We start from the raw sequence: 22,520 nt of genomic DNA on the forward strand, positions 1-22,520 counted from the left end.
CATGGATCTGAAATACCTGTCTTGTTAGTCCCTGGGCACTCTGGACAGCTTTGGGAAGTAACTGAGGTGCTGCCTCTCACATTTAGAACTTAACACAGCATTTCTGGAACTCCCCACTGGCCTGAAGCCTGAGGGGCATTGACAGTGGAGGCCCCACTCCCATCCTTCCCACTGCCCCCCATGCTGGATGAGTGTCAGTAAGTGCACTGCTATTGACCGCGTCCTTCCTGTAAGCCTCAGCCACAGGATTACTTCATCCGGGCAACTACTGGACCTCACGGTACTGGTAGAGCTCTGAGCACCAGGCTGGCTTCTAAGCCATCCGCATGGGATATACAGCATTCTGATTGGCTTTTATCACTGCAGTCAGCATCAAATGTTACCGCCTCATGCCGTCTCCACTTTACAGTGCAGTCTTGACGTTGCCGAGACAAAAAGACAGCCATGCAGAATTATGCCGACACAGGGAAGGTGTTTACGGTTTGTCCTCGGTATTTATGGTGTGTACTAGGTACCTACGGTGCATGCTACCAAGGGGGAGAACACACAAGTCCATGATCACAATCACGATTCTATCTCTTCTGTAGATGTGTACACAAAGTCTACCCAGGCAAAACGGGTTCTCCCTTTTCTTTGGGAAGGTAAGTACACACAGAAGAAAAGTACCAGCTCAGTGGCTGGTCAACTGCACTTTTGAAAAAACAAAAAACCAAAAAACCAAAAAAAAAAAAAAAACCTGAGAGTATGGAAACAGCAGCTGGCAGGCTCCCTGCCTCTTTGGTAGAGACAGGACAAGCCAGCCTCCCTCAACCATGTCACCAGTATAGCAGCCGCGGAGCTGCCGGCTGGGAAGTGCTTGTTCCCAGGACCCAGCTCCCTGGTGGCAGCAGCTGCTGCAGGACTTGATGGAGCAGAACGTTCCACGGTAGGAGAAATCCACAATGGAGGAATGAACTGTTGGGAAAGAGAAGTTGTACCCGTAGCCAAGGTTGACCATTTTCTGCAAATTTGCTGAGTCAGTGTGTGGTGGACATGTCACAATTCAGAGAGAAAATTTTCAGACACCACCTTGGTCACAGGACAGCGCAAGGGATGGCAACTGAGGATCAAGGTGCCCTGGGCATCAACAAACCTAGCTGCAGCCCAAGCAGTCAGCCTGGCAGCTTTGGGCAGTGTGCAGCTAAGTCCCTAGTTAGACACAAACTCTCCTTGAAAACCATAAAGCTGGAATGTGGAGCCTAGAGCTGCATAAGCTCCTGGAATGGCCAAAGTTGAGACCCAAGAAAACCAGGCTGTTCTTCTGCCCCATTCCATTTTACAGATGAGAAAACCGAGGCCCCAAAGCAACACAAATGTGGCCATAATCTCACAACAATCTTGCAGCAGGATAATTGGATCTCCTGGTTCTCTGTCAGGGGTATAGCCCCTGGAAGCGCCATTCCCAGGGAGGATGGGAGCTGGGTAGGAAGCAGGTACAGGGAACAGGGAGGACTGATTCTGTGCTGCTTTGAGCACAGAGCATCGTCGCATCATGGGTGCTTACAGAATTAAGGGCAACTCCAACGGAGAGGAGAGTGGCAGACATTTGGGCTTCCTCAGTTGGCCAAGAATGACTTTCAGAATGTTCTGCCTGGAGATTCTCCAGGGCTGACCTGGGGTGAGTGTGATTGTGTCCATCCCTTTGTGGTCCTCTGGGAGCTGGGGACCAACCAAGCAGGCTCCTCATCACTTTCCTAAAATAAGGAAGTGGAAGCTGCCATGTCTTGGACTTCTTAACAAGTATTATTTAGAGTTTAGCTCTTTGGATCTTTAAAAAAGAAGAAATAATTCACACACTTCACATACTGCATTGTGGCTAGGGGCACTGTCAGTGCCCCTTTGGCCATGACCTTAAGTGGAAGACTTGTGCAGGGGTCACTAATCCTGGGTGATGTAGTTGTCCCAGGCAGGCTGCAAAAGCCACTTTTGAAATCCCCTGCAGCACCTCCATTGTGCGTGTGGATGCACACACACACACACACACACACACACACACACACACTACAGCCCTACACCTCTGTGGTTGGTTCAGCCCCAAGGTGCACTATAAAGGTACCGACTAGGGCCCGGCGCGGTGGCGCAGTGGTTAAGGTCCTCGTCTTGCACGCCCGGGATCTCATATGGGCGCCGGCTCTATCCCGGCAGCCCTGCTTCCCTTCCAGCTCCCTGCCTGTGGCCTGGGAAAGCAGTCGAGGACGAGGACGGCCCAAAGCCTTGGGATCCTGCACCCGCGTGGGAGACCCGGAAGAGGCTCCTGGCTTTGGACCGGCATAGCATCGGCCGTTGCGCTCACTTGGGGAGTGAATCATCGGACGGAATATCTTCCTCTCTGTCTTTCCTCCTCTCTGTATATCCGCCTTTCCAATAAAAAAATAATAAAAAAATAAATCTTAAAAAAAAAAGGTACCGACTAGATGTGATTAACAGATGCCCTGAGTTTCCATCATCCAAAGCATGGGTTTTGGTGTAGCTGAGGTCCCAGAACTGCCTGGTTGCTGAGGGGAAAAATCTCCTTAGGAAAGCCAAGGAGGAGCCCGAAAGCCAGCAGGCTGCCAGGCAGCCGGGGTGCCCTGCAGGTGGGTGGGCTCGGCCTTACCTGGAACATCAATCAGTCTTTTGTAGACATTCAGGAAGGCTGCCTCGGCTTCTTTGCTTCTTTTACTCAGTGCATCAATCTGAGAGGGAGAGGAAGAAGAAGAACTCAAAATTTGTCAAGAGGCAATTAAAAAAAAATCTATATGTCTAGTAAGTTCCTGTGGCAAATGCAAGTCTGATTTCTCCCTGTCTCCCTCCAGTCTGATGGTTGGGCCACCCAGCTCAGAGGAAACACCTGCAGACACACAGAGGGGGATGGCCCATGTGGGCTCAGGCCCACATCCCACATTGGAGTAACCAGAGTGCAGTGCAAGCTCTGCTCCCCACTCCAGTTCCCTGCTAAAGCACAGCCTGAGAGGCAGCAGGTGAAGGTTCCAGGGCTGGCTTGGGGCCTTGTCACTCCTGTGGCAGACCTGGGTGGAGTTGCTGCAGCCTGCCTTAGGCAGTATAGGGACCTGGGGAGTGAACCAGTGGATGGATGTTTGCTTTGCCTCTCTGCTTCTCAAATAAACAAAACAAAAAACCCCTCAGCAACTGAGACACAGATACTTCTTTTCTTTCGTTCTTTTTATGAGAGCCAAGGACATACACGCATGCACACAGCTGTGAGCTCTGCCTAGGACACCCACATGTCTGCTGTGTTCCACCCATGGAATCCAGGTTAAGAACCCAAGGGTGGGGCTGTAATGCTCCATGGGATAGAAGGGACCAACAGGAGTTTGCTGGGGTGGGAACAGGGACATATACACATGCAGGAGCTGTAGATGGTAAAACAGCTGTCAAGCAGTGTCAGATCCCAAGGGGTCATCAAGGCAAACAGCAGAGCCCCCTCATTGCTGAGCTGGGGGCAGCGGAATGGGGGTGGGGCTGCTCAGGTGACAATTGTTGGTCTTTAAGCACCCTGAGTTGACGTGAGACAGGCGAGTTGAGAACAGCACCTGTATTTCTGGCTTTGGCCATGGATGGGCAAGGAATTGCAGGGATGGCCAGGACTGCTGTAGAGCCCCTGAATTTCCCCTGCTGAGCCAGATGTCCCCAGGGCAGATGTCTATCTGGCAAGGTCAGGTGGTGTGCAAACTCCCTCCCTGCTGAGGACTGCCAGTCAAGGCAGCAACTTGTCAGGATGTTCCACTTACATAACACAAGTGCTGAGGCCACAGAACGCCTCCTGCACCGAAGCCTGCAAGATCGTACACGCACCAGCTTCACGCTGGCTCAGGGAAAGGACACAAAATTATAGATTTCCCTGTCCCCTTGTGGAGTTATGCTGTCTCCGACATTATTAAAGAGGCAAAGGATGTAGTTTAATTACAGGGCCCTATGCCTGGGCCAACATACATGGAGGAAGGGCTGAGCAGGGATCACCTGACAGAGGGAGGTGGAGTAGGTAACATAGTCTACTGGGGGCTGAGGAGGCTAACGCAGAGTTGAGCCCACGAGTGCCATGCCGGTTCAGGAGGCTAATGCAGAGCTGGGCCCACGAGTGCCATGCTATTGCCACCTTCTCACCAGCTGTGCACCCCCCCACCGACAGCCAATCTGGGGCATCCAGACGTAGTTTCCTCCCATAAAACGAGGTTGTGAGTGAGTTGTTTGAGGGGGTTCCCAATAGCCTACAAGACCATTAACACAACACTACAAGACATTTAATACAACCCCCCCCAAGGTCTGCCAATGAACACGCACTTACTGTATAATCAGAAAAATATAAAAAATACAGAAGTAAATTAAACTCATAAATCTGCCATTCACTGGGGAAAAAAAAATCACACTGGTCTGTTTCTTCAATTTTTTTTTCCAATTATAAAAATTATAGACCAGTGGAATGTAGGCAAACAGGCAAACTGGAGACAGAACACAGATGAGGGGCTGGGAGGGTGGTAGGGGGAGCGAGTGTTTGGGGGGCGATGAGAACGTCCCCCATTTGTGTGTGGCGACGGCTGCATGCTGAATACGACACCGGAAGCCAACGCACCGGAGGCTCCGAGGGTGAATGAGGTAATGTGCAAGAATCACACTGTGATAAAACCATTTAAAACATGCATGTCTCTATGTATCTGAAACCAAATCACATGTAAACAGTTGGCATTTCTTTCACTAATCCATCACTCAGCTTCCCCATTATCTATGACCAACTTGGGGAAACATCTTCCCAGCACTATTTCAGTTATTCCCGATCAGCACACGCACAGACGTTGGAAACAAACAGGAGACTGAAGTTGGCCTTGCTGGTGCCTGGAACATATCCTGGGGCTGTGGAGGGTGTGTGCTGACAGGTTGAGTCTACCCAGGGAACAGGTGCATGCCACGGCTGCGCTCAGACTGCCTGCCACCCACTGTCAACTCCACTGGGGTCAGGACCCATACCACCCAGGGCACATGGATGGCCGGTTCTCTGGCAGGAACCTTTCCTCCCCTGCCCGAGTGTTCATGGGGCACCAGGAAGGCTTGGTACCCTCCCAAGGTATTCAAGGTCTCCTGAGAGAAATCAAGGCCTTGACCTTTAGTGCCTGAGGAAAAGACCATATGGGGTTGCTGTAATAGCTCAATCTTTCACCTCCAAATGCCAGGATTCCATATGGGCAACAGTTCACATCCCAGCTGCTCTGTTTCCCATTCAGCTTCCTGCTTGTAGCCTGAGAAAGCAGCAGAGGAGAGCCCAAAGCCTTGGGACCCTGAACCTACATGGGAGGTCTGGAGGAAGCTCTGGCTCCAGGCTTTGAATTGGTTTAGATCTTTCACTCCGTCTTACCTTTTTTCTGTAGATTTGCCTTTCCAATAAAAATAGATAAATCTTAAAAGAAAGAAGCCTCCTCCGGTTCAGTGTGGTAGCCAAGTGGCTAAAGTCCTCACCTTGCACGCTCTGGGATCTCATATATGGGTGCCAGTTTGTGTCCTGGTTGTCCCGCTTCCCATCCAGTTCCCTGCTTGGGCCCTGGGAAAGCAGTCGAGGATGACCCAAAGCCTTAGGACCCTGCACTTGGTTGGGAAACCAGTAAGAGGGTTCCCAGCTTCGGATCAGTTCAACTCAGCTCTGGCTGTTGCGGCAGCACGGGGAGTGAATCAACAGACAGAAGATCTTTCCTATCTGTCTCTCCTTCTCTCTGTAAATCTGCCTTTCCAATCAAAATAAATAAATCTTAAAAAAAAGAAAAAAAGAAACCTTATCAGGGGGCCAACTTCTCAGGTGATCAAGCAATGCTTAACACTGTGGGAAGTGTAGACAGGTGCACAGGAGAGTGCCAGGTGGCGAGCAAGACAGAGCAGTGTGACATGTCCATGGGCCTGGGGGCAGAGAGCACCCCGCCTGGGCTCGCAGGTTCCAGCCCACCTCGGGGCCACCTCCTGCCAAGCCTCCTGATGCAGCCACGCCTGGTTCCTCCCAGTTCCAACAATACACGGGCAATTTCCCCTCCGTCTAGAAGGCGCCGCCTCGGAATGTTTCCCCAATCCTTGGGGCTGCCACAGCCAGGGACTGCCCCGTTGTGCAGGCGAGACTCCCTCTATCATAAAGTCCCAATGACTGTGCCTGAGATGATGCGTCCACCCACCTGCACACAGCTTTCTTACAGTGTAGGGGCAAATAGCCCCTCAGGGGCACAATGCCACCTGCAGAGGCAAACATATGTAATTTCAAATCTACCAGATGCTTAACATGCCGAGAACTCTGTTTCATGAACGCTGGGGTTTGCTGGCAACCACTTGGTGGTGACTGCCATTGGGGGCATCTTCTTGGCTGTACACCTGACAGCACTCGCTTGTTAACATCTTTTTTTGTGGTGAGTGTGCAGTCATGGCCATGGCCATGCTCCAGCCAGACCCTGAGGCCTCCACCATGCATCTTCTCTCAGTGTCTTCCCTGTCACCTTCCTCAGCCAGGCCATGGCATTTCACTGTCCCTCCATCAAACAACAGTTGCTTCTGACAGTGCCAGTTTCAGCCATTCAGGTCTTAAGAACAAAGTGTACAGAATCCTACTAGAGGCAGGTGTCTGGGGCTATGATGCTCTGGGGTCACATAGGGCAGGACCCATTTGGCCTTCCCCTCATGACTTTCCTGCAGCCTGGTCTAAGATCCACATTCTTCAGGTTGGGATTCCAGAAGCCTGCATGACATGGCCCTAGCTTTCCCTGCTAACTTGACCTGTGAACCCAACTGCTCCATGATACGTGCTGCTAAATGCCAGGTGTCTTGCAACACGCTGCATCTCCAAGGTCTTTCCACACCAGCAATCTGCAGGCCTGGTACCAGTTTGCTCTTTGTGCATTGGTCTGGGGGCACCTTCCTGGTGCTGGGCTGGCTTTCCCAGGCAGCTAGTTACTGGCAACTGGGCATGAAGTAAAAGCTGCTTTACCCACATGCCACATGCTGCCAATATGTCTCACTCCCACCAGCTTCCTCTCTTCCCCCTATGGCCTGCTGCAGGACAGGGCAGCGGGTCCTTCCTTGCTCTACCCACCAGGGTACCTAATGAGGAAGTATCTTTTTAACAAAGAGGACAAAGACCAGGCAGGGAAGGTGGTGCAGAGCATGGGATCCCCTAAAACTCACTCTGGAAGGGAGCGGGCAGGCGTTTGTTGCCCATACTGAGCACCCAGGTTTGAGTACTGACTCTGTTCCCGCTCTTCCTAATTCTGGCTTCCTGCTCATGTGCACCCTGGGAGGCAGGAGGTGATGACTTCATTAGCTGAGTATCTGCCATTCATGTAGAAGACCTAGATTGAGTTCTAGCTTCCTGGCTCTAGAGTGGCCCAGTCCTAACTGTTGCACGCATTTGGAAAAGTTCCCTGGTAGATAGCAGATCTCTGTCTGTCTCTGTCTCTGCCTTTCAAAGACAATGAACACACACACACACACACACACACACACACACACACACACACACTCACACACACCATTCTCAAGTTCTGCAGCCCTGCTTAATTCAGAGGATCAGAGCAATGAAGACAGTTGGCTTGGTTAGAACGTTTTACCACTCTATTGCCCAAGTGATATGCATGGCCTGAGAAGTGGGAAGAGTTGAGATGGAACACTAAGACCGGAGCTGCGAATCTGGAGGAGAGCACATCGCCCTTGGTGCAGGGAGACCTCAGCAGGGCCATGTGGACGGCAGAGTAGAAGGAGCCATGCCGACACCCACACCAGGGCCCAGCTTCGCAAGTGCAGGGCTCACAGGGACAACTGGCAGTGTCTGCATGATCAATTTTCTTCTTAAGGATTTATTTATTTTTATTGGAAAGGCTGATTTACAGAGAGGAGGAGAGATAGACAAAGATCTTCCATCTGCTGGCTCACTCCCCAAATGGCTACAACAGCTGGAGCTGGGCCAATTGAAAGCCAGGAGCCAGAAACCTCTTCTGGGTTTCCCACGTGGGTATAGGGTCCCAAAGCTTTGGGACATCCTTGACTACTTTCCCAGACCACAAGCAGGGGGCTGGATGGAAATTGGAGCAGCAGGGACATGAACTGGCACCCATATGGGATCTTGCTGCATGAAGGGGGAGGATGAGTCAATTGAGCCATAGCACTGGACATCCCATTCACAGCGACAAGGACGACGTAACTGGTCTAAAACTATCTGGGGGGGAATATGCCCCAAGACCTTCAGACGACCCCTGAAGGCATGAGACCCCTGATGGACACCACTGTGCTATCCTCAAATGTTCATACCTAGGATACAGTTGGACTTACAAACTAGCTACAGTAAGAGATCAACAAGAACTAATTTTTAAAAATATTTGTTTTATTTTTATTGGAAAGTCAGAGAGATCTTCCGTCCATTGATTCACTCCCCAAGTGGACACAATGGCTGGGGCTGAGATTAACTGAAGCCATGAGCCCAGAGAGCTTCTTCCGGGTTTCCCATGTGAGTGCAGGGTCCCAGGATTTTGGGTTGTCCTTGACTGCTTTCCCAGGCCACAAGAAAGGAGCTGGATGGGAAGTGGGGCCGCTGGGATCAGAACCAGCGCCAATATAGGATCCTGGTGTGTGTGTGTAAGGTAAGAACTGTAGCCACTAGACTACTGTGCCAGGCCTGAGAACTAATTCTTATTTTATTGGAAAGGCAGATGTACAGAGAGGAGGAGAGACAGAGAGGAAGATCTTCCATCCGCTGGTTCACTCCCCATGTGAGCGCAACAGCCGGTGCTGTGCCGATCTAAAGCCAGGAGCCAGGAACTTCTTTCTGGGTCTCCCATGTGGGTGTAGGGTCCCAATGCCTTGGGTGGTCCTCGACTGCTTTCCCAGGCCGCAAGCAGAGAGTTGGATGGGAAGTGGAGCTTCTAGGATTAGAACCAGTGCCTATAAGGGATCCTGGCGCATTCAAGGCCAGGGCCTTAACCATTACGCTATTGCGCCAGGCTGAGAACTAATTCTTAAACAGAACCATTTTAATAACATATATACTTGCACCCTAGCAAGTCACTTAAAACTTGGGAACTGTTTATTTCTGGGATTTTCTACTTCCTGTTTTGGGGCTGTGCTTGGCTACTGAGGGAGGCCACATACTCTGATGTATCCAATGCTGTTGCAGGCTTTGGGAACCAGCAGGGAAGAGAGGGCTGCAGAAGCACAGTGCAACCCAGCTGGCCATGCCACATGTGTGAGCCACAGTGTCTTGAGCCACACCAGCAGTGATGTTCAGTTGGGCACAATGACACAGACTTGCAGCAGGGCCCTGGGGTCAGCAAACCACCGTGAAAGACACTGGTTTTGGAGCCAGGCCGTGGTGTAGTGAGCTAAGCCTCTACTTGCTGTACCAGCATCCCATAAAGGTGTTGGTTTGTGTCCTGGCTGCTGCACTTCTGATCCAGCTCCATGCTTATGGTTGGGAAAGTAGCGGAGGATGGCACAAGTCCTTGGGTCCCATTGCCCATGTGAGTGACTTGGAAGAAGCTCCTGGCTCTTGGATTTAGAATGGCTTAGCTCCGGCCTTTGGCGCTGTTTGGGACGTGAAGTGGTGGACAGTTGAAAGATTCATTCTCTCTCTCTCTCTCTCTCTCTCTCTTTCTCTCTATAACTCTGACTTTCAAATTAAAATAAGTACATCTTAAAGACACTGGTCTTCCAATGACTTGTGAGGAAGGAATGTGCAACGGATGCTTTTGAAGATGTGGATATTTTGAACTGGAAACAACTTGTAAGGCCTGACACACACAGCCAGCAGGCAGGGCAGCACCACACTCAGCTCCAGGGTCTGGAAACCACGGCTTGCTTTTCAGTTCCAAGGCTAAAACAAAAGTGCAATCTGAACAGCTGAGTCTCCCTGGGCCTCCAGGGCTTTTATTTTTTTTTCCTTGTGTGATGTAAAGACAGAGACAGAGCTCCCATTTGTTGGCTCACTCTTCCCAACACTGGGCTGAGCCAGGTCCAAGCCAGAAGCCAGAAAGTCTAGCAGGACCTCCTGTGTTGGTGGTAGGGACCCAGGGACTCGAGCTGTCCCCTGAAGTCTCCCAGGGTGTGCGTTAATGGGGAGTCCGGTGCAAAGCTGGATGTAGGATCCGCTCCCAGGCACGTAGGTGTGGGACACAGACTCCCAAGGTCTGAACCGCTCAGCCAGTGTCTGTTCCTGAGGACCTAGGCTTACTGGCAAGAAGCGAGAAACCAAGGATCTCTGCAGACAATGGCTGGCGGCAGGAGGCGGGTGCTGCGGGGGGGGGGGTGTGGGAGCCACTGAGCACCAGCTGTACTTCTCAAATGCAGAGACTGAGAAAGCCCCCTAGCACCAGGCCCTGCCGCAAGCACCCTGAGTGTCCTCGGCTGGGTTTGGGACCGGAATCTGCTGGTTCGTATCCTGGCTGCTCTACTTCCCTTCCAGCTGAGAGCCTGGAAAAGCAGTGGAGGATGGCTTAAAGCCTCGGGCTCCTCTACCCACATGGGAGACCTGGAGTAGGCTCCTGGTGGCTGAATTTGGATCGGCTCAGCTCCAGCCATTGTGGCCATTTGGGAAGTGAACCAGTGGATAGAACATCTTTCTCCCTGTCTCTCCTTCTCTCTGTAAATCTGTCTTTCCAATAAAAATAAATGAAACTTTAAAAAAATACATCAAGCAAACTTTAAATATAAATACAGTCTACTGGAACAGAACTGAGAGCCCAGAACTAGACATAAAGAATGACAAGACCATCCAAAGGGGGAAGAACAATTGCCCAGCGCATGTTGTCATGACAAACTGAACAGAGCTGACCTCCTGCCTCACACCATACATAAAAAAAATGAAACAAAAATCAAAATGCAAATACCATAACCCTAAAACTCTTGAAAGAAATCACATCAGGTAGCATCGCATTAAAGAACGTAGCGCTTCCAAAGACACTGTGGGGAAAGTGAGGCGGCAGGTGATGGGATGGGAAAAATGTTTTGCAAAAAGGTCTGCAACTTAGCCACGAAGAGGGTGAACTGAATTCAAAAGTAGACAAAGGCTCTTGACAGGTATTTCTCCAAAGAACACAAGCAAAGGGATATTGTGTAAAATCACATAAAAGACCAAAAAAAAAAAAGCATAGGAAAAGAATACTCGATATTCACAATTCTGAGAAAAACACAAACCCAAACCATCGGGAGATAGCACCCCGCGTCACCAGGGTGGCTGTCACACAGAGAGGCTGGTAACAGTTACCGTGTCAGAAAGGCTGCAGGTAACTGGAACGCCCACACACTCCTGATGGACACACAGGACGGTGTGGCCATGTCACACAAAGCATGACCCGGGCCTAGCAGGGACCCAGTAACCCCTACTCTTAGGTATGCAGTCAAGATGTCCCATGATGTGGACATGAATATTCAAAGCAGCGTTATTCCTTCCGGTCGAAAACCATGGCAGCAAAGCCACATGACCATCCACTGACAAGCAGATGAACAAGACACGCAAGGCTGTGTGGTAGATGAGTATTCAGTCATGGAAAGGGGGAGGAACGGATACCAGTGACCACAGAGGTAAATTCTGACAGCAATCTAAGTGACAGAAGCCAGCGACGGGGAAGCTCCCACATGGCACAGTGACTTCGTCTCAGGCCAGGTTTATACAGACGGCTGTGGCTGCTGGGCCAGGGAAAGGGGGAGGGTGCTGGTTGGCAGCTGCTGGGGCCAGGGTGGGGGCGAGAGCCTGCAAATGGGGACGATGGCATGAGCAACTGCTCACACACGGAAAGGAGAACACAAAGAGTATGGCGGCAAGTGTGTCTCCTTTTCATGCATGCCCGCCTGTCACCACCTGCCTGGTTAGCTCAGGGTACTCTTGTGCATCCTTCCAGATGATTCTATGCCTTTGCAAACATCCATACACAGAGACACACCATCTTTTGTTTTTAAAGAATCTACGCATACGGTAGGACAGGACAGAATCTGGCTCTGGATCCCATGTTATATTTTTATTTAAAAAAATTTTTTTAAAGATGTATTTTTACTATTTTTTTTTTATTGGAAAGGCGGATATACAGAGAGGAGAGGCAGAGAGGAAGATCTTCTGTCCGATGATTCTTTCCCCAAGTGAGAGCAATGGATGCTATGCCGGTCCAAAGCCAGGAGCCTCTTCCGGGTCTCCCACGTGGCTGCGGGTCCCAAAGCTTTGGGCGGTCATCGACTGCTTTCCTGGGCCACAGGCAGGGAGCTGGAAGGGAAGCGGGGCCTCCGGGATAGAACCGGCGCCCATATGGGATCCCGGGCGTGCAAGGCGAGGACCTTAACCACTTGCGCCACCACGCAGGGCCCCGAATCCCATGTTTTCGTACACTTGGGTAAGTGCTGAAGTAGACAAAGGTGTGCAGACACGCCGAGGGCCCCCTCAGACACAGCAGTCTGTCTAGATTCACAGGGCTCTGCCAGGCTTTCAGGGTGAAGAAGTGAGCAGAGGTCAGGGGTGGAGGGGCTGTGTGCTGGGAGATCTCGGGCATCCCTGACGATATCAGCCAGGAAGTAACAAAAGGGAGCATTCTGGACAGAACAGGGACTCCACAGGAAGTAGAGAGAGCAGCGTAGGAAGCAGGGGACCCAGCCAGGGAGGCTGGGAAGACAGGTCTCAGGGTTCGTTGTGGACACAGTCCCTCCTGGGGTTGCTGTCAGTGCCAATGGCGGCTGGTTCTCTCCGGAGACAGAGGCTGAGATTTAAAACCATCAGCCTAGATGTGGCTACCCAGGGAGCACCGAGGGGGCAGGTGGATGGTGATAGAGCCCTAGGGGAACACCGCTGTTGGACACACACCAGGATTGAGAGCACTCTGGGATCAATGACTAGAGTCACCATGCACCCAGACAATGCTTTCACACTCAGACCTTCCAACAGAGCCACGTGTTGTTTACACACCCACCCATATGTCATACTTTTATGCAGCTGGAAGCACAGGTCTGCTTACATGGGCACCGCTGCAAACACAACACCTTGCAGGTAACCTGAGGCCAGCCCCAACATCGCCAAGGAGCAGGAATTTCCTAGTTCTTCCATCATCTTTGCGACCATGGCTGTAGATAAGTGTGGTATGCGGCTGACCGAAGCGATTCTCCTCAGGAAGTAGGTGTAATGGTGTGTATTCATGTATGCTACACACACACACACACACACACACACACCCCGTCTCTACTGTGCCAGGGTGACCTTTCCATTCTACAAATGAGGGAGGCCGCAATGATTCAGCCCAAGTCACCCTCGGGGAGAGAACAAACAACTATCCAGAACTCACTTCAAAGTTGTGACTTGTTGGGGTTTTTCTCCTGCTACTCCAGGTGAGAAGCCAGTAGTCAGGATGCAGAGAGGAGAGCACTGCTCACACTCCATGTGTCCATTCTGGCACCCCTGAGGGGCCCTGGCCCGTGTTAGTGACTTCCCACCCACAGCGCTGGAAACCTGGCCCAGCCCATGGTGGTCACTTCCCACCCACAGTGCTGGAAACAATCTACCAGACCTGTGCCCAGCAACTGCGGGAGCATGCATGCTCTGTCCCTGGTGATGGCGCTGCTCTTCTGTTTTGCAAGGAACATGTGCTCAGATGATGCCAGGGCCGTGCTTCTGGGTTACACATGCCCTCCCAAGTCCCCCAACAGCAGGCCTAAAAGTCTCTGGGGCCCCAGTGCATCTCTCTCTTCTGGTTGTACTGTAGCAGAGGCAGGATCTCCTGGGCTTCCCCCTCCTGGTCTCTGCCTTTGGGAGAAGGTTCATCACATTTCCAAGCTGCCTAGAGTAAGCACAGGCCACGTGATCTGTGTTTTCGCTCGGAGGCTGGCAAGATCTGTGGCTTCAGTCAAGTGGCTTGACCTCTCTGGGCTTGTTAGTTCCTCTTTCTAGATGGGATTCTGAATGTGCTCTGGGCTGGGCTACTGGGCAGATGAAGTGAGACAAACAAAAGCCAAGCTCCCCCTACACCAAGGTAGGGAGAAGTAGAAGAGAAGAGCTGCCCACGAGGCACTGGGTTCCAGGATAAGCTGTTTCCTGAGACAGCTCCATTTCTAATGCTGTCCCAGTTCTGCCTCTCGAGGTACTAGGATGGGACCTGAGAGAAAGGTCAAGGTTGAGGCCAGAGGCAGCCTTGAGCAGCAAAGACCTGGACAATGGGGACTGGGTGCCCGCCAGGAGGCAGCAACTTGCAAGAGTTAAGAAAGCTCAGGAGATGCACCTGAAGGCACAGGGCCTGTACATACACACACAGCTCAGATGCCTTCAACACTTCTCACTGTCACTTCCACACAGAGGGGGCAAGGAGCACGACAAGTGAGCGTGGTACTGCCCCCCTATCCCATCATAAAGACCCTGTCCACTTCCCATCTTGCAGGACTGGTGGGAGGCTGGTCTATACAGGTGGCTGGCACAAGTGTGACCCAGTGAGTCGCCTTCCATCTGGACAGGCTTGCTGGAGGGGGCAAGTGTGTGACAACAGGGGGACTTCTGGAGGAATTCACAGACTCCAGGGCTGGGCCAGGAGATGCTGGAGGGGGGCAGGGCCAAGAGCCTGGAGCTGGGGGCCATGGACGGTCCCTGCAGGCCCCCATGCTGTCCCTCTGACGGGTCACTTCTGATTGCTGTGGCAGGCTCTGTGGGGTTGTGGAAATGGTGCCTGATGAATGTAAGATGTCGGGCAGATAATGACTGACAAAAGGAGCTGGTGGAAAGTAGGTGCAGGGTGGAGCCCTCTGCACTGGGGCACCCCAGCACCTTGGTTTCTCTGTTGTTCCCCACCAGCTGCCTTGTGCCCAGCCCTCAGGCTCACACACCCATGAATACAGCTCTGCTTTTAGTCACCTGGTCTGTAGGGTCAGTTTGCACGCAACCGGGGGAACGCTGGTGCAATCTAATTAACATTCAGGTGAACTTTTCCCAAGGGAATGTGGAGCTGCAGAGAATAAAACACCTCATCATTTAAATTTTATGACAATCAAATCAACACTGTATAACTGGGCATTGCAAACTGGATGATTTTAATATGGAGGAGGGGCAAGAGAAGCTATTAAGAATCAGTGTCTTCTTACAAATACTACCTCTGTTGATCGTGTAAATATACTGCCCTATTGTTCACATCCATCTACCTGTCCCCATCCACGCAGCCGTATCTACCCATCCATACATCCTTACCCATTAATCAACCCATCCTCCTCCACTCACCCATTTCTGTCACCAATCCTTACCTATTCAGCCTTATCTACTCACCCACTCTCATCCATCCATCCATCCCTTCAGGCATACAGCCATCCCCCTTTCATCTCCATCTACCAACCTGCCTACCCAGCTGTGTACCATATGTTGAAAATATACCAGGTGCCAAGCACTGGGCCATGTGGAGATACAGACTGGCAAGCACTAAAAACTCCATCCAAACTGTGCCTCCACTAGCTGATCCATCATCACACACCAGAGTCTATTTGTTTAGTGAAGAGTGTGAGTTCTGGTCCCCAGGAAACTCACGTCCAGAAGGCAGTAGGGTGGTGTGGGATATAGAGGCACAATCCAGTGTGGCGAGGTGACCACCAGGACCACGTTGGTGGAGTAGCTGAGGGAAAGACCATTTGGCTGCAGCACGATGACCTGGGAATTGACTGAGATGAGGTTTTTCCTGACATGGAGTCAGCCTCCCTGGCTGTCAGGGCACAGCAGTGACACGGCCCAACGCAGGGCCTCCTGGATATCTGGGGTACTGGGTTTGCCACAGTGCCTCCATCCCATAGGACTGGTCCGAAAAGCTCAGACAATCTCGCCAGCATTTGTCCCTCCTAAGTTATTCTACAGCGTTTTAGACTTCTTCTCCATTCCAACAAAATCAGAGCAATTCCAACAACTTCTCTCCAGCGCCTACTCTGTGCCAGGAACCGGGAGACACCAGGAACCCCGCGCAGGCTTCCCCAGGAGCAGGCGGGCCTGGCCTCAAGCCCGCTGCTGCTGCTGGCATCCCCAATTCCACAGCCGCGTGTTTGGGGGAACCATCCGCACAGCTGGAGGTCTACTGCTGGTTTCCCTACCCCCCCCCCCACGCTCTCCCCCCAAAGCCAACCACCGGCTGGCAAAGCTGAGTTAACAGCTGGGAAGGTCCGCCCCACCCGGGGGCGCTGTAAACAGCCAAGAAATCTACTGACGGTTACCGGGAGGATGTTAAAAATAATTATCCGCTGAAAATATTAGATTTGCTCTGGATTGTTCATTACATACAATGGTTTAATAGGACTTTTATTGAATAGCTGTAGAGCTCTGGGCCGAAATCAATTTGGCGTGCACGCGGCATTTGGCCGTCTGCTGTTGACTTCCCCAACACAGAGCAATTTGTAATAGCTTTGGCTCGCCGTTGTTTTCAAAGCTCCTGCTACATCACAAGCATTTATTTCTGACCACAAAATTACATTTATTCAACAGAAAGCGGCTCCGGGTCTTTAAGAGGTTAACTTCTGGAGGGCTTGGCCAGGCTCCAGCCCCGCGGAGGAGGGCGCGCGGGCGCGGCGGGAGCCCCCCCAGCGGCGGCGGTGGCGGCGCAGTGCCGGGCGGGCGGCCGTGATTAATAGACTGCTGAGTGCGCGCCTTTCCACATGCGCGCGGCCCCTGCCCTGGCTTCCATAGATCATGGACTCGGCCTCAACATATCTGACTGAAATTGAATTTGGCTTCTCTCTCAACCGTTCATTTCCTATGTTATGCAAGGTTATATCCTTTTCTGCATGAGCAGAACCAAACCAGCTGCAGCTTCGCAGCGGCCAATGTGTTTCCAATTACAACGCTGGCCTGAATATTGAACCACAGTCCTACTGCTCCCCTAATTGAGCCATCATGGGGCGAACCTACAGGAAGGCACTGCAGCCCTGAAGGCCTTGGGGTTTCACTGGAAGATCCTGAAAGCACACCACTCCCATCACCACTGAGACCACCACAGACAAGGCCAGCACAAGGGGGCTGGAGGGTGGCTGGGCTGGAGCGGGGGTCAGGAGGGCAGGTCATGCAGGACCTGGGAAGCCTCCCCATGTGTTCCAGCCAATCCCCAGGGTGCCCGGTTCACTCCCCGGTCCCCTTCTAGGGATGTGGCTACCAAACCCCAAGGCGGCTCTCATGGCCCTTGGCAGGGAGCAGCCTTGTGGTGGGTGGATCTCTGAGAACAGAATGTGGAGTCTGTGGCACAGAACCCAGCAAGTTCTCAAGCATGGTGGGCAAGTGATAAGGGAAGGGGAGATCCTGCTAAGGTGACCTCTTAGCAGCTCACTGGGAGCAAAGACATTGAGCCTGAAACCCAAGACAATACATGGGCCTTGGGGGCTCAGGGGAATCTGGTAGGGTGGCAGGGCCCAAGGAAGGTGAGGGTCAACAACTCAAACAACCCCAAAACTGAGCCAAGAGGGCGTTTGGCACAATACTGAAGATGTCCCTTGGGACACCTGAAATTGGCTCCCAAACCTACTTCCTGCTAATGTGCCCTCTGGGGGGAAGCAGGCAAAAGCCCAAGCAGTTGGGTCCCTGCATCCACGCAGGAGACCTGGATGGAGTCCCGGCTCCCCGCTGCAGCCTGGCCCAGCCCTAGCCACTACAGACATTTGGGAAGTGGCCCAGCAGATCTCTGTCTCTTCCTATTTGTCTTTATCTTTCAAATAAACAAAATTCAATGAAAAGCACTTTATCTAGATGTTTCTCAAAGGGAGCCGTACATACAGCCAATGGGTACATGGGAATGCTGCTCAGGAGCTGGTTGTTAATGGGCACAACAGGTGAAACCAGCATGTGCAACACCAGCATCCCATATGAGCACCAGTTCAAGCCCAGGTTGCTCCACTTATGATCCAGCTTCCCACTAATGCACCTGGGGCACCAGCAGAGGATGGCCCAAGTGCCTGGGTTCCTACCTCCTACCACCCACATTGGAGATGGAGATGGAGTTCCAGGTTCCTGGCTTCAGCCTGGCCCAGACCCAAATGTGGTGGCCTTTTGGGCAAATGAACCAGTTGATGGCTTTCACTCTCTTCTGTGTCTTTCAAAGAAACACAATCAGTTCTTTAAAACAACAATAGTCAACCAAACCAACCACAGCAGTGCTCAATGTCAGTAACTATCAGAGAAAGGCCAAATAAGACAATGAGAGCTAATCCTCTACCTCTAAGCACCAGGATCCCACATTGGCACTGGCTCATGTCCCATCTGCTCCACTTCCATCCCGCTCCCTGCTTGTGCCATGGGAAAGCAGTAGAGGAAGGCCCAAAGCCTTGGGAACCTGCATGCACATGGGAGATCTGGAAGAAGCTCCTAGCTCCTGGTTTTGGATTGGTTTGGCTGTGGCCATTGCAGCCACTTGGGGAGTGAGCCAGTGGATGAAAGATCTTTCTGTAGTTTCTCTATGTAAATCTGCCTTTCCAGTAAGAAATAAATAAATCTTAAAAAAAAAAAAAAAGAAGAAGACAAATGTTGGTGAGGATGTGGGGAAAAGGAACTGACTCCAACCTTCCTGCTCCACTGATGGCGAGGTAAATAAGCCATGGTGGAGAACAGTGTGGAGGTTCTGCAAAAATGACAAAGCAAGTCACCCATGTGACCCAGCCACTTCTTGGTACACATCCCATGGATGTGACGTCAGAACTGTTACAGGCTGTCTACACTCCCACATTCATCACAACATTACTCACAACAGCTGAGGTTCACAAATGACCTCCACACCCAATGACAACCCCTAGGCAAAGGAGACATGGTGTGTGCACACAGCGGAGTATTACTTAACCTTCAACAAGGGGGTGACCCTGCCACACGTGACAGCATGGATGAGCGCAGCGCACACAGAAAGGCAAACAGCTCCAACGTCATGTAACTGCGGATTCTGGAAAAGTTCCCAGGAGGGTAATCCTGTGGACCCAAGGCCCAGCATGACGACTCAGCTAATAACGACAGTGATGACAACATGAAATTCACTGAGAATGCCTCTTAAGGGTTCTCACCACACACACACACACACACACACACACACACACACACACACACACACACACACACGGTAACCGCAGGAGGTGATAGACCCTCAGCTGGCCTGACTGGGAATCATTTCATAATGTATACAAGTATCAAATGTCATATCATATATACCAAATACACAAAACTTACATATCAATTATTGCTTAAAAAATTGTCCGTGGAGAGAGAAAAAAAACCCCAATAGATAGAGAAGAAAAGGAAACCACAGACACCAAGAGAGAAAATGTCTCAAGGTAAAGCTTTTGGCGGAAGGGGAGATGGTGGCTGCAGGGCTCCGGAGTGATGGGAACCAAACCAGGGTTAGGGCAGCACCAGAGAGGCTTGGCTAACACTTCCCCCACTTCGGTCTATGTCTCAGAATACAACCTACTCAAGCTAGTAGGGATGCCGAGGGGGAACAATCCAGAAGCTAGCAGAGGCTGACACACGGTGGCTCCTGGGGAAGCAACACCTGCCTGAGGAGAGCCTCTAGGACTTCTGAGACACCCTGCCCTGCCATGCTGCTCCTCCAGGAGGACCACTGTTCCCCATGGTCTGCTTCCCCCACCAGCTCTTGCTTCTCCCAGGACAACCCTAGAACAGGGTTGCAGTCTGGAACTTCACTCCCTTCTGTTGTTCTTTTTCTTTTTTTAAAGATTTATTTATTTTTGTTGGAAGGCAGATATACAGAGAAGAGGAGAGATAGATCCTCCATTTGATGGCTCACTCCCCAAGTGGCTCTCAGAGGCGGTAACAGACGCTAAGGTGGGTGGAGGTATTTAGCGAGGAGATGGAACCTTCTTGGAGAGAGAAGCCAAGAGGAAGTTGGCCTGCTACAGTGGAGGGGATGGGACTCAGTGGGCAGAGGCTTAGAGGCAGACAAGGCCAGAGCTGGCTGGGTTGGAGTGACAGTGATAAAGGCCCAGGCAGAGGCTCATGGAGACTGAGGGGAGTGAAGGAGCTGAGCTTTGGGCAGCGGGAGAGCTCCCTGCCTCCCTGGCCCCAGGGCAGGTCATTGTTCCCAGTACAACACAAGCCTCCGCCACTGCAGGCTCCTGTGGGCATGCTCAAGTCCAAGGTGCGCTCCTGGCTGACTGAGAAACACCTGCTTTAGGTGGGTATTCTTTTTCTTTAGGGGAATTCAAAGAAGCAACCTGTGCAAGCTCCACGCATTCCTACAGGGCGAGCATGGGTGCAGGTGCTGTTCTATTTTCATGTAACTTTGAATCTCTGCAGGGAGGAAGGCAAACAGGCAGATATCCACAGACACCCTGAGCACTGGCAGCGGGAGGACCCCTGTGCCTAGAGGTCCCTCAAAAGCTGCCAAACAGATGAAGGAATAGGCCAACGTACACAGGTGTACACAGGAAGCAAAAAGACAAGGCCACACCAGCACAGCGGGATCTGGGATGGGGGTGGATGTCTGCCTGTTTCCTCCTGGGTGGAGCACATGGGCCCCGTGGAGGTGGGATATTTTAGCAGAGATGAGACGGCTTTGCCTTCTAGAAGCCTCGGCCCTCATCTCCAACCATTGCTGCCTTCCTCTTTCTACAATGATCTTAGAGTATTCCAGACCTTTGGGGCCGGTGTTGCGGCACAGTAGGTAAAACCACAACCTGCAACATGAGCATATCACATGGGTCCCAGTTTGTCCCAACCATTTCACTTCCAATCCAGCTCCCTGCTAATGGCTCAGGCCATAGGGGTTGGGGGAGTGAACCAGCAGATGGAACCTCTATCTCTTCCTCTCATTCCCTAGCCTCTTAACTCTGGCTTTCAAATAAATAAACATATCTTTAAAAACAACGCCCTGGCCCTCCACTGTGGCCTCCCGCCACAGTATTCTTGTCTACCCTCTGTGATAAACTTGGAAAAGGGCAGCCCAGCCACTATGGAGCTCTGGCCTGGGAACCTGGCATCTTCGGACCTGTGTCTTCAGACTGGGTCCCTTGGCCCTGGCTCACTTTCCCTGTCCCTGCCCTGTTCCCCTGTCCCTGTGTCCTCTTTGGTTTGGGTACCTGTGAGAACATAAAATTCCTAAGGATGGGCCAACGTGGCTTCCATATTCAGACTCCTTCCTTTTGCTCTTCTGCCTGGTGCTGTTCCAACAGGAGTGGCTGGAGGCAACAGTGATAACCTCTAATGATACAGCACCTGGGTTTCTGAAATTCATGGAATTTCTTCACAAAGCACTGGGAGGGGGCTTTAGTACCAGCTACCTGTAGCCCTGCTCCCCTGAGGGATGTAGGCTCTCCAATTATATGGGGAACCAGGATGGGCACCTCATCTCTCTGCCAGCCTGTTCAGCTCTCTTCTGGAAAGATCCAAAGAAAACCATTCCCTTATGGTGGGTCCCAATATCCTCCTGAAGCTCTTGCTCGGAGTCACATGGGATCCTGATATTCTCCCTCCCCTCCCCCACAACACGACCCCTGTCACCCATCCCCCAGTGGTGTCCTCATGATGGTGGCAGCCTGAGGGATGCATTCCCTCTGTGTCCATAGCACAGCCTGACATTCTAACACGACTCTCTTTCTAGGCAGGCATCTTTCCCCAGGGCCCTGGGGCTGAGGCAGAGACCTCACTGGCAAGTGCAAAGTGTGGGACGCAGGTTTGGTGCAGCCAGACCTGGGTTCAAATGTGCTGCACCACCACTGGTCCAGGTGACCCATGGAGGGGGTTGGGAAGAGTACAGAAACTGGTAGGCTTACCTCGCCCTGGAAGCTCTTCAGCAGTGGTGCTACCTGCTTGCGCAGATCCTGGAGCCAGAGAGGCGGGGCAGGAAGCAGCCATTGGGGAGGAAAGAGAAGGGAGACACGGGTTAAGCTTCTTCGGAATGGCTGTGCAGCCCGTGCTCACTGCCCTAGCCCAAAGTGAGGCCAGGACCTCTCCTGTTCTCCGTACGGCCTGACCCCTGACCAGCCGAGCAGGTTATCTGGCATCTGAGCCGACTTGAGGTGGAGGACGGGCAGGGGCCATGTGTGTGCCTCAATTTCAATGTGCTACAGACCTAGCCTTCTGCTGCTGTTGCTTTAAGCTGCCTAGAAATGCACACTGTGGCACAGGTTCAACAGTAAACTTCCACGCTGTATTTTAGTGGCTATTGGGGGGCTCTAACGGGAGATTTAGGCTGTGTGGGAGTTTCACCCAAGCCAGCAACCAATACCTGTTTCACAACACTGGGGCAGCTGACAGGTATGTCAGATCTCTTAGAGATTGTTTTACTTAAAATCAAGCAAACAAGAAAGTGCGTCAAACAAGCCAATTTCCTTTCTGAGAGTTTAGGCATAGAAATGATTTTTTTTCCCCCTCCTGAGCAAAAGCTAATGGCCCAGTTCAAATTGTGTAAGTCTGGGACAAGGCCAAGGCTGCCCTAGGTGTACACATCAGGGGTAGTTAGTCCATGTCGACAAAGACAGACACCTCTATGTCCAACCATAAAGCCAGGAAGAAGGCAAACGGGTTTTTCTGGCAAATGAAGCCCAATTCCATGAGGATC

At 51.8% G+C, this 22,520-nt stretch overlaps 1 protein-coding gene across 11 annotated transcripts in view; it reads right to left on the minus strand.

The window, feature by feature from the left end:
- Nucleotides 1-22,520, minus strand: part of CUX1 (cut like homeobox 1) — a 290,730-nt gene that overhangs the window by 121,438 nt on the left and 146,772 nt on the right. For 10 of the 11 annotated variants that reach the window (XM_040972859.1, XM_040972860.1, XM_040972857.1 and 7 more), the window contains 2 exons: nt 21,733-21,780; nt 2,636-2,714 (listed from right to left, as the gene is read on the minus strand). In XM_040972859.1, the coding sequence (XP_040828793.1) occupies nt 2,636-2,714; nt 21,733-21,780 (127 nt within the window). The remainder of the gene's footprint in view (nt 1-2,635; nt 2,715-21,732; nt 21,781-22,520) is intronic. The other variant, XM_040972858.1, reaches the window with a different exon arrangement.

Source organism: Ochotona curzoniae, unplaced genomic scaffold, assembly GCF_017591425.1.
Source record: "Ochotona curzoniae isolate NIBS_2020 unplaced genomic scaffold, NIBS_Ocur_1.0 contig_2321, whole genome shotgun sequence".
NCBI classification, from domain to species: Eukaryota; Metazoa; Chordata; class Mammalia; order Lagomorpha; family Ochotonidae; genus Ochotona; species Ochotona curzoniae.